The sequence below is a fragment of the Anopheles coluzzii genome, chromosome 2, assembly GCF_943734685.1.
Source record: "Anopheles coluzzii chromosome 2, AcolN3, whole genome shotgun sequence".
NCBI classification, from domain to species: Eukaryota; Metazoa; Arthropoda; class Insecta; order Diptera; family Culicidae; genus Anopheles; species Anopheles coluzzii.
Genome location: NC_064670.1, coordinates 96929746 through 96946265, shown reverse-complemented (window position 1 = coordinate 96946265; position 16520 = coordinate 96929746). Strand labels below are relative to the sequence as shown.

Below are 16520 nucleotides of genomic sequence, written 5' to 3'. Positions count from 1 at the left end.
GTGAAAATTCGGACATACGTTACGGATGTTCCGCAAAAGGATCCTAAACAAACCGAGCGTATATAAGTTTGGTGTTTGATACGCCGGATGTTCTATACTTTAGTGGTAGTAACGAGAGTGAAAAAGGGTGTATAGATTCTTTTTTTTGTTTTGTAGAAGGTTAACGCTTTTCTTATATGTTTTTTTCACGTTGTTATGTTCCTCCACTTGGATCGATTCAATTGTCCTATTAATCGTTATGCTTGTTTTATTTATTTTTTTGTTTTTTTGTTTGTTGCTTTCTAAGACTAGAACACTACGAGCTCAAATTTGGTTAAATTTTGTCTTTTCTGTTTCATTTTTCATTTTCTTTTTTGTTTCTTTGACTTGACAAGCTTCACTTAGATAATACAAATTCCGTTCTTTTTTATCTCATTCCACTGATAAACAGTAACAGTTTCCTTGCTTTGCACTCATGAGCCTTCGTTTTGCAGACTTTCTCATGCTCTTGTTAGCTTACGTTTTGAAATCTCTTCGCACTGCTAAGCACACTGTTGATTTATTTGTTTGTTTGTTTTCTCCTTCCGGTTTGCATTACGAATGCATAATGCGTGATTCTACCTTGGAACATTTAGCTCATGGAACGTTGGTTTTGATTTCGTATTGTTTTTTTTGTGTTTTTCTTACGGCAAACTAATTTTGTTAACGCGCGTTTTCGGGTGCTTTCGATCCGTGTTGCCCGTAAGCGTGTTGGGTGCGGCTTTTCAAGTTTTGTATGTCTTGTCTTTCCAACCTTTCGGAGCACTTTTTTCCCTGATAAACACATCCGCATACCGGCAACGAAAGGCTTAGGCGCTTGAGAATCACATGCGGCTGTTAGGTATGCGTGTATGTACGTTTATGTGTGTGTGTTTTTTTTCCTTCGTTAGTGTGTCAAGGAATGGGACAGTGATACGAAAGGATCAAGAGCACTCGCTCCGCCAAAAAATGCTCGTTAGTTTTATAGTATAGAGCGTTAACAAGGGTATTTCCCCCTCAGGATCTTTTTTGAAAAGGGAACATAAATGTGACACACACAGAGAGACAGACACACTCACACAAGTTCAATCGAAACGGTGGCAGGATTTAATGATGAGACAAGATTCGATGCCAGGGAATGGAAACATTGGATACGACGACTTTCAAACGGCAACAAAAGCATCATCCGCCCAAGTGGCACCGACCAACCGACCGAGGAAATCAGGTTTCTATTCACGCAAGGCAACTGGCTAATGGCAGTGCGCATCACACCCGGGAGGACAAACTTCAAACGCGGTTAAAGATCACACTTTCAACGTTCGAGTAGCGTGTGTCTGTATGGTGGGTTCGTTAGTTCACTGGCATCGGGGTTTTTTTCCCGGTACAGTGCAACCCGAGATTGGAAAAAGTTTGATCTCTGCGAGCGCTCCGGAAGGAGTCGCGGCAGCTAGGCAACGCGGGACAGCCTTTCCTTTGAAGCTGCAAACCGTGGAGTGAAATAACAATCGCTCGCAAACTTCTGTATCACGGGAAAGTTGTTTTTTTGATGCTCACTGAGCAAGCTTGTTGTTGTTGTCACTGTACTAGACGAACAGAATACCCTTGGTAGGACGGGTTCTTCCATTTTATTCCCGTCAATAGATATTGCTTCGAGCGATTGAATAATGCTGCAACAGAGGTTACCAAAAACGATGCACAATCTACGACTAAAGCACTACTTAGCTTGATTTTTCGGTCGGCTAAACAGGAACTGGCGAGATTTTTGGGAACTATAATTGTATCCTTCACCCGGAACGCACTTTCGCGGGAGCTTCTCACTAGGACACCGCGTCAGTAAACAGCAAAACACCAAAACAGCAAAGCACCAGAAAACAAGGCCGTCGGCCATTTTTAAATCGCTCCTCGAGCCTACCTAAAACAAGTGGAACGGAACAAGGACGTCCAAACCAATGCGAAGTAAGCGAACGTGGCTTGCCATAGCCTGCTTGACCCGCACACCATTCATATACGCAAACAAGTGTATGTACAAACGTTAACCTCAGCAGGCGACGCCGTTGCTTACTCCTATCACCACTACACAGGCAGTGAGGCAGTGCTGCCAGCGATGCCAGGCCGAAGAAGCCGAAGATACCCGAGCCCGGCACGATCACAAAATGGTGGTGATCTGGGCCGAGCCGGACGCGTAGTTGCTACCGTCGCCGATCAGATTCTCCAGATGCTGCTGCGGCAGATGGTGGTACTGCTGATAGTGGTGCTGCTGGTGCGTATGATGGTGATGGTGATGGTAGTGATGGTGCTGCTGCTGCTGCTGCGGATGTGCCGCCCCCGATATGCACGTGATACGGTCCGGGACGATCGAGTCCTCGAAGTCACTGTTGCTGCTCACGGTACGGTGGTAGTGTTGGTTTTGCTGCTGCTGCGAGGACGAAGAGCGCTCATTGCGACCGCCACTGCCGCCGCTGCGATGGCTGGAGGAGTAGCTGGCGACGCGCCCTATCGAGTTGCGCTCCTTGGAAGTGCTGGTGCTACCACCTGCTCCGGTTGCTCCCCCACCACCACCACCGCTGGCTCCTCCCGCACTGGTGTAGGAATGGTAGTAGTGTCCGGATGCGGCCATACCACCCGATTGCTAGGTGTGGGTCGAGTGCGAGTGCGCCACCGATATGGAGGTGGTCATCGCGAACGGGCCCTCGTCCTTGCGGCGCTTGTCGAGCGAATCGTACAGCGGGAACTCGCAGCACAGGATGAATTTGAGCGCCCGCGGCACTTCCGCATAGATTGCGGGCGGGATCGGTATCAGAGGCGACGTGCACGCCTTGTACTTGCGGTACTCCAGATCGCTGTTGGCGATTGGGAGAAGAGTTGGAAAACAGAGATTAGGATCATAATTTAGCAGAGAAAAATATAATTTAAATTTGTGCAGGAAAAGCTAAAGATAAATTATTGGTTAATTTCGGAAATCAGTTCAACGATTTAATGTCCTTTAAACTGATCTCCTGAGCTTAAAATGAGAATAACTCCATCTAAACAGCTACACCAGAAATCATGGTGTTTAAGATATCATCCACTATGGCAGTTGTCGACTAACCTAAATTGACCCAATTTCTATGCTCGTACAGTTCGTGAAGAGACAACCTGATAGACCAAGAATAGAAAGGGCGTTAAATTACTTTGATATAAATAAAGGTTAAAGAGCGGCTATCTAGAAAATATGCGGCCGGCGAGCCGTACTTTGCCCACCAGCATTCGATCTTGCTCTAGCTTTGTTCTACAGCTGTTTTTGTTCTTTTTCGCTCATTCCTTTTTAACACTTACTTCTTTCGTAAAAAAAAGATTAATTTGAATTTGAATCAAGTTGCCAGATATAACTCATTTAATCCTTAGTGCACACATTCTTTGTCCTGCTATTTACCAAAGTTTGACTAAATACTAGCTGACTCAGGCAGTATTTTATTGTTGAGTTTATTAAAGCAACAGCTCGAAACGAAAACGAATTGAACCTTATGCTCAACATCGTTCGAGATCTAAAAGAGTTTAACCTAAGAGATAGAACAAGATGATGTTTAGCGTCATCTACACTTACATTTACTGTAATGACTGCACACAGTATTACAAAATGTCACTGTCTATGTCATAAAAAAATCTGACTGAAACAAAATCCATATCAGCGTCACGTACTCAATTGTGATAATCAGAGGTGATACTCAAAACGATTAGTGTAATCATTGTATGATTCGTGACATTTTTGCGACCAACGCTTGGTCAGTCGCTATGTCATGACTTTTTTTACTGTGATCAGTTTTGCAAAATTTCACTGACATAGTCATGACAAATTCCGGCTGAGACAAAATCATGTCAGCGTCAGCTACTTTAATGATCAGAGGCGAGCCTCAAACAGTCGGTACGACCATCACATGCTTGGTGACATTGTATGCAACGAACTCTTGGTCAGTCACTTAGTCGCAACATTCTCAGTCGGTGATCATCACGATGGTCATAGGAGATATGCGATGTGGTTCCAAGAATCAAAATGAGCATGTTTTCTCGCTCTGTTTGACCCGACAGATAATCAGAACGGATAGAGGGAGAAAGCATGCTCATTTTGTTGCTTGAGTCCACACGCCAAGTATATTCGAAGAATGTCGTGATTATCGCCGACAAAAATATCGTGATCAAGTGTGTGACGAAGAGTTGGGTGCTAATCAAAATGTCATGTCAAGCATGTGATTGATCCTCCAACTGTTTGAGTCTCGTCACTGATCATCTCAGTTGTGTACATTGAGCTTCGTTTCAGTCATGAGTGTTGATGACTGAAACAGTGGCTTTTGGCAGCACTGTTCAAAGCCATAAAAAGTCATGATTATGCTTGCGACGGCATGAGCTTAAAGCCTTGTCAGTCAGAGTATCGCGTTGGACTCAAGAATTCATATGTCGCGTTCGGCATGTCATGCACGCACTTTTATTGAGTATCAGCAATGAGCATCAAGCTACCACGGATATGTTCATCGTTTTCGTTGGTGAAAATCTTTTGATGCTCATTGCATTTTGCAACACTGCATATAATTGAACTTTCAAACGAATAAAAATTATCGAGTCTTTTATGCCACAAAATGAGCTTAAAAATTATAAAAATTCTAAAAATTATGCCACAAATGAGCTTAAAATGAGTCCTTGTTTATTTAACACTTCTTCTGACTCATTGCGCACATCACAATCGTTCTTTACGTATGACTCATTGCGCACATCACTATGGTTCATTACCTACTCCTTAGATGAAACATCTTCCAATGAAAACCACAAATTAATATGGGTATGTATGGTTAATGACGCGTGTACCATAACCAATAATTGATTACCAATTAGAAAAAAGGGAACATACTGTGAATACGCACACAGATTATCAAACAATAAATAAAATACTACCATAAAATGACACATCGTTGCCAGCTGAATGTGTGGACGAAGAAATGAGCAAACTATATAAAAACTAAAATCCTCCTATTACCTCCACAACCTGTAACAGATGTTACTGCAAGCAATCAAACATCCATAACTTTCACCAAGCAATGCATCGTAGTCATCACCACCATCGGACCCGCTCCTCGCAGCAATAAATAAACCAATCATTTTAATCTTAAACGCTACCAATTTACTTCCCTTCATAACACAGCGGGGCATAACAGATCCATCGTGTAGCGTAATCGTGGCCATAAATCGACCAAAAAGCGGAATCCAATGCCCCACCCACAGGTCATGCCGACGTCTCGCTCGTTTCGGGTGTTTATCACGTTTGCTTACGTGACCAAAAAGCTTCACTAGTCCAACCTTCCCTTCACACACCCAAATTATTTGAAGGTTGAAGGCGTACGTACAATCATTGCTCGGCAGGAGAAACAACAACCGAAAAACTCCATTCCCACTTTCTTAGCGTGACCACAGGACTTGCTCTTTTCCTTTCCACTCGGGCGAAAGTAGTTATCGTTCGATTGGTGCTAGGCACGCAATGAGAGTGCCTTCCGTTCTGGTTGAATAAAGCTAGTTCACAGCAAGCAAAAAATAAAACGAGCACGCTTCACTCTCGCCAAAGATTTGCGCCGTTTGCGTTTGTTTTGCATTTGTTTCCCGGGGCTTTCTGGATCCAGCTGGAAGCGGGCGTGCGCCTTTGTCAATCGAGTTGTTATGCTTATGCGTCTCGTTCATTTTACTTTCTATTATCGTTGTCTATTTTTTGCTCACATCGTTTGGTTTCCTGCAGCAATATGAAATTGATTTCCTTTTCCCAGGAACTGCTCATTTTAGGTGGAATTATTTCACAATGTTGGAGCGTGGAGTTTCATGGACAAATGTTCCCAGAAGTGTTTATATTTGTGCTCACGATTCACGGTTTTCCACTGGCTCCACTCATCCTGCATTAATCTTATGCCTTATGTAAACAGACTCTTCAGAGGGTAAGGGAGCAGATAAAAAAGCCTCGATTTTTCCCTTTGGGTTTGAGTGTTCGAAAGCAAATACAATTAATTGAAAGATTATGTCTTTGTCACCCGGCGACCCGGGAAAATATTTACGACAATCTTGGAAAATCATAAATCGCTTGTCACTCACAATCAGTGTACAGTAATGCTCTCGCAAGACCCGGTCGCCTCGGGGAAAATGGACAAGGGAACGTTAAATTAACGCACCAGACAAGCTGACGCCAATAGCAAACATTGCCACCAACGGGAGTGGGACACCATTTTGCTAAAGAATCAACGCTCCGGTCAAACCTTCGCTCCCTCTCCACCAACATTTTGGGCATCCCTTTATGGCTCTTCGTGTTGGTTTGATGCTATTATGTTTTGAACTGGTTTCAAGCTTCATTTTTGATAAAAACGAATTTGTTTCTCTGATTGTGTGTATGTGTGCGTTATCTGTTAAGATGTCACAATACTTACTCCCGGTACTTCTCGTCCGCCGACCGCTCCCGGACCGGGATGCCGGACAGGAAGAGGATGATAAGGGTCGTAAAGATCGGCGACAGGATAGCGACCCATTCGATGCCCTCGATGACGTTCAGCGAAATTACGAAGATGCCCCACCAGATAACGATCTCGCCGAAGTAGTTCGGATGGCGTGACATCCTCCAAAGGCCTGTGAACAAACAAAAAAGGAAGAGAAAGATGAACACACCGAGAAAAGGTTAAAAAAGGGACGCGTGTGAAGGGAAATTGATACGCTGCCGGGAGAAAGCGAACATGAAGCTGGTTGGAGCAAATGTAGCGGGTCAACCAGGGGCAGAGATAACATCACCACAAAACGTAGAAGAACGAGAAAACAGATAAATGAAAGTCCAACCTGAGAAGGGATGGTACAAATTTGAAGCAATAAAAAAAAGTAACGATTAAAGGTTTGCTTGGCTAATCGCGTTTTGATAACAGTGCACAGCACGAACGACTAACCAAGTTAGTGGGAAACCGATTGGGACGAAGATGAGCACAGAAAGATGGAGGAGTGGCAAGGTTGTCATAAAATTCAATAAATGTCGCACGTGTCAGGTGCTTTTAGGGGCAATATTTTGGTGGTGGTGGTTTATTTTTTTGTGTTTTTTTGAGCCAAGTTGTCCGAAACTTTTTCAAACCTTTTTGCTTGTTGCTAAATAACGAAGGGATACACGTCACATTCTGTTTCGTGCTATTTTACGAGCCGAACGAGGGACATAATGAGATCAATTTTGTTAAAAATGTTTAATCAAAGGCTTTCAAGAGAGTTTGTGTAATGCCAATTGCATAATTTACAGGCTCAATTTGGGAAAATTTCTCAATAAAACGCCTAGATGTATGCAACATGCTAAATTAATATCTTTAACATTACTTATTACGTATATTTTCAGGATGATTTTTATAAATTGTTAGATTAAATGTAAAAAAATGTTTCTCAAGTAAAATATAATAAATCAACGAACACTTTCCTCATCAACTTTAAAAAAAAATCAACCAGTGAAATGAACCAGTATCAATCCATCTGGATCATTCGTAATTTGATACCGATAGCTTGATATTTTTCATTTCTTATCTTCAATTTTCTCTTTCTCTCACCCTTCCAAACCCTTTCCCGACTCTACCCACATTGCTGCAAATAAAGAGTTATTACATTTCAACACACTAAAGTGAACCCACGCGCAACCACTTTAATCGCTTCTGGGCGAGTTACTTTCACCGGCACTCCAGATGACACTTTTGGAACGGTGTGGGGGCCAGAGAAATAACATTGTGCATAAATATGCTGCCCATGCTTCTACCCCGAACAGGAAGATAAATCCCGCGGATCGAGCTAATGCTACGGACACATCATGCGACCGCCGTAATGATATCATTATACAACGTTACCGAAGGCGTTCATGCTCGACGTTTTCAGTGCAAATTTTTATCTCCTCCCCCCCCCCCCCCATAATTACGAGGAAAGGAAGAGAAAGTATTTCTGGTTTTTATTTATTCAACTTTTTTTCCCTCCCCTTCGGTGACACATGACACGACCTTCATTTGAACCTTTTGGAGGCAGTTTTTTTGTTGCTTGCTGCTCTTTCTCACTCGCTCCATTCGAATGATGGATGGAAATTTCAAGGTGAAAGACGTGTAAGATTGTTCCTTTCGCCCTGCACAGACACTGGGCCTGATGGTAGAAAGGGGTTATCACCCAAACAGTGCACGTCCCTTTTGTGAGGGCTTACGCTAGCCGTCCACCAGCGCGTACCTCCGTTTGCTCGTGTATCTTTCTGCCAGCTTTCTTAGTCCCCCGAGTGAACCCTTTTTTTGCGGCGCGCTTGTGGTGTATAAAGAAACGATATAGCGCCGCTCCCTGCAAGCAGGGGCACACAGGGCTTAAGCAAAGTCAAAAGTGCACAACGATGAGCCCAATAGCCGAAGCATCTTTGCAGCTCACGTCGCGCACGGCACCAGCGCGGGGGGCCGCAAAGATGCTTTGCCCGCCTGCGAATATCCATTCACTGTCCGCAGCTTTCATTTAATTATCTTTCCGCTCGCAGAACGTGCCACCGGCGCGGGCGGGCCCGACCAGATGTAAATTGTTTTCGCTTGCGAGCGTCGATGCTTCTCGTATTCCCGACCGCTGCTCCGTCAGCTGGAGTGGAAAATTAGGCACTTGCTAAATAATTAAAAATCACTTTGCGACGAGAGAAAGCAAAACAGCAAGAGCATAGAGCGAAATAGAGCGGGACCGAACGTCATTGGCACAGCCGTGGATGGGTGCAGTGGGACGGAAAGGTGATCTTTTGTTTGGCAGCAACTGGGATTGCGACCGACCGGTGTGGCTCGTGAGTAATTACTTTGCTGTAATTTGCTGTGATGAATGCGTTTGGATGATTCCTGCTTTTCTTAGTTTTATAGTGTTGCAGATGAAATAATTTCGCGTTTGAAAGAGGCTTTGTACGACTTTTTCAACTCGCGCTGTGGGAGGTTGCGCTGAATGCGTTTCAGTTATTTGTAATTAAAAGCAAAAGGAATTTAATTTCAAAATTGGAAGGAATCGTTTGTTGTTTGTGTACGCAATTTTTCAATTCTTTTCACTCCATTTGTATCTCTTGATTCATTTGTTGTAAATTATAAATTTAAATAAATAATAAATTAATGTAAAAGTTGCATAATTTAATTAATTCAATGTTAAAGATGTAAAATTATTTTCATGATGTTTTATATTTAAATTCAAATCGCTTCAAACCAACATTAAAAAAGATTTTAATACTGTTGCTTACTTTCAGGCGCTTTACAAAACCGGGCAAAGGTTGAAATTTTACTGTTTGCTTGAACCATTCAATGTCTTGCGTACAAAAAAAATATGAAAAATATACAAAACATAAACTCCCAAACTTCAGAAGCATTAGATCTTTATAAAAAAAAACCCCATTGTTACGCCATCCTTTCCCCCCGGCCAAATCAATGTCCTTGAGGCCCAGTCTCCTGTCAAGATCTGCCACGTTCCAACCCACTCGCCGGGACAAAGATTCAATTTTGATTTATGCTCAAAATCCATGTCCGGATAAATTCCCCAGCTCCATGCTGTGCATGCCGTACACAATAGCGCGAGGCCTCAGCACGGCACAGCTCACGTGCTTCCTGTCGTGAGTCTTCGCCGTTTCCATTCGCCTTCCGAACTATCCGAACAATGTCAGCCGGCAATACAATGGTTCGTGTCTCCATTTCCTTTCTCATCTTGCTGTGCCTCTCTCGTGCTCTCTCTCTCTCTCTCTCTTTTCAGGTCCCTGTCAACGGTGGCCCAGTTTTTCTACGCCATCCACCCCTGCCGATTGGCAGACGGTTGTACGATTGGTACGAGTGTGCAGGCAGCCCAGTGCCCTTGCCCTTGACTGTGTGTCTCTTTCACCGTACCCAAGCATGTAGCAAATGATGAGCAAAACGGCTTGAACTATTTCGAACAACGGCAACGGTCGGCTGTGGCAGGCAATCCTGTGGCGCTGCGAGAACAAGGAAATGGATTGTTGTGTGCTGTGCAAACGTTTACGGCCTATCGGTTGATTGGGCACTGTCGTTGTCTCGTACCGAGCAAGCAGTGACCCAAAAAAAAACTCCCTCTCAACAAGCCCCCCTTTCGTTCGGAGCTTCGAGACACTCAGCAGAATGTGTCCCAGTGCCATCTCCCCAAGGGATGCCGGGCTGCAAATGAATGATTTATTTGCTGGCCATAGGGAGGGGCAAAAGGCAACCCGAAACCAGAACCCATCGGGAGTCAAAAGCCAAAGGTATCGGGATGACGCAAGATGTAACAGTGGAGTGCCGGGACGGGACGTAAAATTCGAGGATGGAACCCCGGTGACGTCTAGCTTTCACCGCAATTGTAAATTTAAACCACCAGCCAGCAGCAGTAACAGTTGAACGGTAATGCCGTACACGACCCAGTCCTGTCGTCGGTGCGTCTACCGCAAGCGTACCCGGCTGCGTCGAACAAGTTCACGAGCGTGTGTGACCGCAAAACGGAATGTCGACTGTGTCCAATCCAGCATCAAAGCATGGTCGCGGGCAACGTTGCTAATGGAGACGCCCGGTAGATGTCACCGTGGAGGTGGAGACGCCCGGTGGTTCACAGGGAAAAAGCTCCATGTTCGGTTACGATTTATCCTTTCCACTCTCTCATTCTCGTTCGAGTGTAAATGCTTGACTAATCAGCGAGTCCCTGCGTACCCTAAGAACCCACAGCGACCGCTGTGAGCCAATGAAACCATGCGGCTGGTGACATCGAACGCACAGAGAGCAAAGGGGGAAAAGTGCCAATTTAGGTGGATTATCGACAGTCGTATCGGGCTGATAGCGATACGTCCCCCGGGATCACCCCGGGAGGAGAAAAGCGGGCCAATTTAGGTACATGATTAATGAAATAATTATGCAAGGCAGGCAGGCTGAGGACATCTCCGGCGCACACCGCGCTTCGACGAGCGATGTGTTTTAACGTTTCTCTGTAAGTGTGTGCGTGTGTGTTTGCTCGAGCTAATGATTGCCGGGAACCGTGCTCCAGTAGTACAGCAATAATGAAACGAACTTTCAGTGGCGTAATATGACGCATCGCCGCAAAATTGATGAGCGATACGGAGCCGGAGCGCGTGCAGGCCTTAATTATGTCATTTCCCGTGCACAGATGATTGAGTGGATCGTGTGTGCCGATGAGTGGGCTGGGACAAAAAGTGGAAACCATGTTAAGGGCTTTTTGCGTGACTGTGTACGTATTTGTGTATTCTGTTGCATCGGCGATCGTTTGCGGTATTACTAGCCTGCTCATTGTATATCATTATACGTAGACCGATATGGACTGTGCTGTATTTTAATTTAAGTGTTTAAGTATAAAAGTCGTTACATAAAGCTTTTTTAAAGCATAATGGTTTAATATCGTGAAATTCCCACAGTTCTTAGAAAATGCATAGACCCATGAAGAAATTGTGGCAAAAAGTTAGTAAAAGAAAATATCAAACACTGCTTTACACGAAAGATGAAGTGAACAATGTGTCATTATCATTGTTTTATATCCCTCCCCCTCCCCCGAAACGACGAATGAATCGAAACAGAGAACAAAAACACTGTCCACTGACGTTTCAGAGCATTGACTTTTAACAGCGCCTTTAAATATGCAATTGGTTTGCTTTCACGCTTGTCCTGATTACTAAGCAGCCTTTACGATAGAAATTGGACGTTTATTTGCATAATTTTAGGCGCTACACAACAACTATCAAAATTGATGAACCAATATAGATCCAATTTATTTTTTCTTTAAAGCTTACTCGAGTGCAAATGTAAACTAATATTGAATGCTTTAAGTTTCATACAGATTTCAATGATTTCTGCACCTTTAACCACAGAGCATTTCCTCCTGGTCCTGGCTCTTGTCTCAAATGTTTCTCGCTTAAAGTACAATATATTATTCACTTGCATGTTATCTATCCAGCAACCTCCATTCGCAAGCGTCACCAGTGCCTTGTCCACAAAACTTTTCCACCCATAAGCAAATACAAATATACGGCCAGACCCCGACAGAAGGGTCATCCCATCTGTCGTATTTTATACAATCGTTTGGCAGTGCAAGCTTACCGAGCCGTACGATGGACGACGGGTGCATAGTTTCGTTGCACATTATGTGCAAAAGCTGCCGCTTCTACAACAGCTGCTTCACAACACTGGCGCAGTGAGCTGCAATGGACAGCGGCAGCGGCACACTTCCGGCAACCGGCCGTACCACACTGTCGGTCCGGTCGGGCGGAAAAGAACCATACCATTTGGTGTGACGTGACGTGCAGCTGGCAGGGATTGATGCAGCCGGTCATTCGTTGTCGGTGATGCGTTGTCTTCATTGCACGAAGCAGCTCATCAATTTTGCATTTCGTTGAAAGCCCCGCGTTGAAAGGGTGGTATCAAAAATTTAAACACTAAATCGGCAGCAAACGGAAGCGTTCCGGCATCCGACGCCATTGTTAACGAAAAACGATGGCACACACTTTTTTCTCACAGGCAAGTGAACACACCACACAAACATCCCATCTGCCAGTGTCAATATTGACCTTTCTTATAGAGACAAATTTTATGCTTCTTGTCCTGGCCTTCCTTCCCATTAGGCACTTCCAATCATTCTAATTTAAACAATGTGATTGGGCAAGGGAAAAGGAAATATGTTCAGCAGCCAGAAGTGGTTCGATCGTCTGCAATCTAACGCTCATCAGCGGTGCTGATGAGTTATGGTGTGTTTGCTATTTGAGTGCAAATAGCATCAGTAAACATCGGTGGCTTCTTTCCTTCACATGCCGCCAACAATAGGCCATTGTCATGTTTGGAGTATGGCAACATACATGACGATGAGTTAGACCTTGAACAAAAAAAAACAATATGTACACATACAGCCACACGCATAGGATGAAAATCGAGACACACACGACCAAGTTCACTGTGTTTGTGTACGGACAGCACTGCAAAGGGACGGCTTGCAATAGGCAAAAGGACACAAATTCATGCGCTGTATGATAGAGTTTCACCTTTAGCAGGGTCCATGCAGAGCAACCACATTGGCACGACGCCACCCGTGCATGGGTGTCGGTGAGTGTGCGCTAAATTGTTCACAATCGTTTGCATCCATTTCGGTACTGTTTCTGTTTTTTTCTGATTGCCGGGCAAGGGCAATCTTCCATCCAGCAAACAAACAAACCAATCTTCTCCGACGGAGCGAATCCGAAAAACAGACAAAAAATGGAAGAATGGAGAAAAAAGGAACGTGATCCGATTAGTGTCACCGTTGGAACGGTTGGATCGTAAGCCGGGTTGGACACACACACACACACACATCGGAAGGATGCACCTATTTATTGGATCATAAACGTACCGTTTCTGGCTCGTTTACCACCGTTTCGAGTGATCGATTGCGACACATTGACAAACAAATGGTACGGTTTTGTCAGGGGGGAATGGGTACGGCTGGAATCGAATGCGATGGAATGTGCAGCAAAGAAGGTCGCTGCAGAATTGCAATGTTTGCAAATCTCCGATCGTAAAGCGGAGAACGATGCACTGCCATTGCAGTGCAGGGATTATTAATTGAACGTAAAACGATTGCCAGTAATTTATTGTGCCACCGTTCGATACGACGCTTAATTGGCCTAATGGATGGAGACAGAATGGTAGGATTTTACTGTTACTGTGTGATTTACAACATGGCGTTCGATTGGATTGGTTGCTGCATTAGATCTCAAAGTAAATAAATGTTTTTTTTGGGTAATTTATTCTCTTTATCTTAGTTGATTGTTATCAAAAAGCTTATAAATCTAAATGTTATTTGATTAGTTTCATAAAAAGTACTTTTTTTAGTCGCTCTTGTTGAAGATTACTTTACAATTTTGAAAGCAAAACAAACATGCTCTATCTTGACTGCTAGCGATGTGACTACCATTTCTTCGTTTCGTTTAAAATTGAAACTTCCATCTCGCGCAGACAATGAGTTTGATTGCACAATGGACTGACTTGTGACAGAGCAAAAAAAAACTACCACATTCACCATACTGACTGATATTACCATTAGCATAATGATAATGTAAGCTCGGGCGCATGTGAGTTTAATTCTGCATTGTCTTGCAGTTGCACATTCTGCCCGTTTCCCGTTTCTTTTCCCTGTACGTCCAACGAACACAGCCAAGCACTTTCGTGTCCACAGTCAATCCTATGCCACGCAAGTGAATATTTGCTTTAGCACGAGGTAGTCGACATGCCAGGCTGCCTGGCAGTTCGCAGACATGCGGTTGCACTTTGGGGTGGCGCGAGAGACGCGTAAAACCCCCCTGCATAATAGTAACACAGTTCCTGTGGAGTCATTAAAAGTATCAAATGGAAGGAGAGGGGAAATAGAAGGAGAGATAGGAATAGTGTAAAACAGAGAGAGAGGGAGCGAGAGAGAGTTTAAAAAAGAATGAGAAAGTGAGCGAGAAATGGAAGGGGAAATTAATTAACGTACATGAGCTTTCTTTGCATTGGACAAAGCTAGAAAAGGGGAGCAAGGCCGTCGTAGGCTTAGGTATATTTAATTTTAACATCAAAATTGAATTTACTTTCGCCTCAATGCTATGACTCACGCAAAGAGGCTTGTAAAGGGAATATATTTAGGTTAAAAGAGATTGCCTTTTTTACGCCATAATTGTATGCCTTAGTGGCCTTTGGTAAACGCCTGAAAGTATGCAGTTCTCGAGCCTTTTATATTCATTACGTTATCATATTGTAGAATAAGTTTGATACATACACGTATTCGTTGGCTGGTCAAAACAGGTTTGTTAGAAATAGTATACAACGATTACTATTAGTAGTTGCATTTTTGACTCTACACTGTTCGTTACTTTGGAATAAGTTCCACTAAGTAGTGGAGATATTATTTTTTTGAATAATTTTGTAGCACCTTTTTTCAACATTAATTCATAGGAATTTCTGAAATTTCACATAAAACTGAAATTTAGGCGCTAATTAAGGCCGAGAAGGGGTAATCTGTTCATTTGACATCATTTATAAAGCGATTAAAACGATCAAATTGCATACCTTTAGGCGTCTAGCTACTGGAATATGTGAGTGAAACAGTTTATGTCGCTTTGCGAGTTAATATTTTTAAAAAGTGTAATTTAAATTCCTTCTCACATACACCATTTACACGACACTGCTGTCTAAATCCGTCAATGAGTCTACAGCAGCACGAGACCAATTATTTGCTTACAACATCCCTCTGTAAACGACTCTTATCGCTTGACTAACAAACCCGGCACCCGATCGATGCTAGCACCGACATCGAAGTAGATAGGGATTTAACCTTCCATCTGCTCGAGCCACTTGTCTGCCCGCACCCTCCATTGGACTGACAGCATAATCATTTAAAATCTAAACTGCTCGTTAATGTCAACCCTCTGGGCTGGTCTCGAATGCCGTGAGCTGTTTTTCCACGGCTACCATCCTGGGACCCCGGCGAGTACAGCCAGAGTGTGGCCCGGGTCGGCTGGCACTCACTTAACAGCGGCTCGAGAGTATCAATTGGCGTACGGTAAGCTCACATACGAGACGAGACGCGGTCGTCCGGTATCTGTGTGGCCCTGGCGCTTCGACGGTTGGCGCTCGTGCACGGACCGGGACCACGAGCAAGCCGCCGTACCTTGGTGGTAGCTGAGAACTTTGATGAGGACTGATTTGTTAGTTTATGGGTGTAAATGAGATAACAGCCGAGCGGCTACAGCGCTCGTCACTTGTGTGCGGTGATGGTGATGCGTTGGCGGCATGATGGTAACAGTAAATTAGATAAGCGATATGATGAGAGTACAGGAGAGTATAAGTCATGGTTTGTATATGAGTGTGGCCGGCATTTTTAAGTAGAATTTAACTCATGTTTGGTAAATGGAATACTGAGATCATTAACTCAAACAGAACCTCAATCCAAATGGGAACAAAATGTAAAACAAAAATAAATAAATAAAACAAACTTTCAACACATCATTAAATTTGCTTTATCCAATTGAAATCCAAACGTAATTCACCGGCTTGTTTTCGTAACCATCAGTCCCATTTTTGCTGTATAAATAATCTGCTTGCCAAGGTAAACAATCGCTCGATTATTTTTTATCGTCGTAAATCTTTCTCTTCCCATACTAGGAACACGTTGATTCCATACGCCCAACACTTACACTGCTATGAAGTGATGAAACACTTTTTCCATCAAACTGAGCCCCCATATCCGAATATGCGGATGGTTGCGCAACCTTAAGCCTGCTGGGACGAGACTCCACCTCGGGCTCGGGTATAAGCCCAAATGATCCAAATGAGGAATCCATTTCCAGGAGAAACCCGTCCCTCAATTTGTACACGGCATAGCAAACGGCAGCGCGTACGTATCTACCTCCGTGCAGCTCAACTCATACAAGATACCCGTAATCGGATTAGTATGCGAGATGCCACCGAATGGCAAATATTGATCAGGCGTGCGGGGAAGGTAGAGAGGACAACAAAAAATAGACAGCAAGAACC

At 43.8% G+C, this 16520-nt stretch overlaps 1 protein-coding gene across 2 annotated transcripts in view; it reads right to left on the bottom strand.

Annotated features, from left to right (window-relative positions):
- Positions 1-2626: 2626 nt before the first annotated feature.
- LOC120948697 (uncharacterized) overlaps positions 2627-16520 on the bottom strand; it is a 51551-nt gene continuing 37657 nt past the window's right edge. For both annotated transcript variants that reach the window (XM_040365322.2, XM_049607738.1), the window contains exons 5-6: positions 6429-6624; positions 2627-2837 (exon numbers count right to left, since the gene is read on the bottom strand). In XM_040365322.2, the coding sequence (XP_040221256.1) occupies positions 2627-2837; positions 6429-6624 (407 nt within the window). The remainder of the gene's footprint in view (positions 2838-6428; positions 6625-16520) is intronic.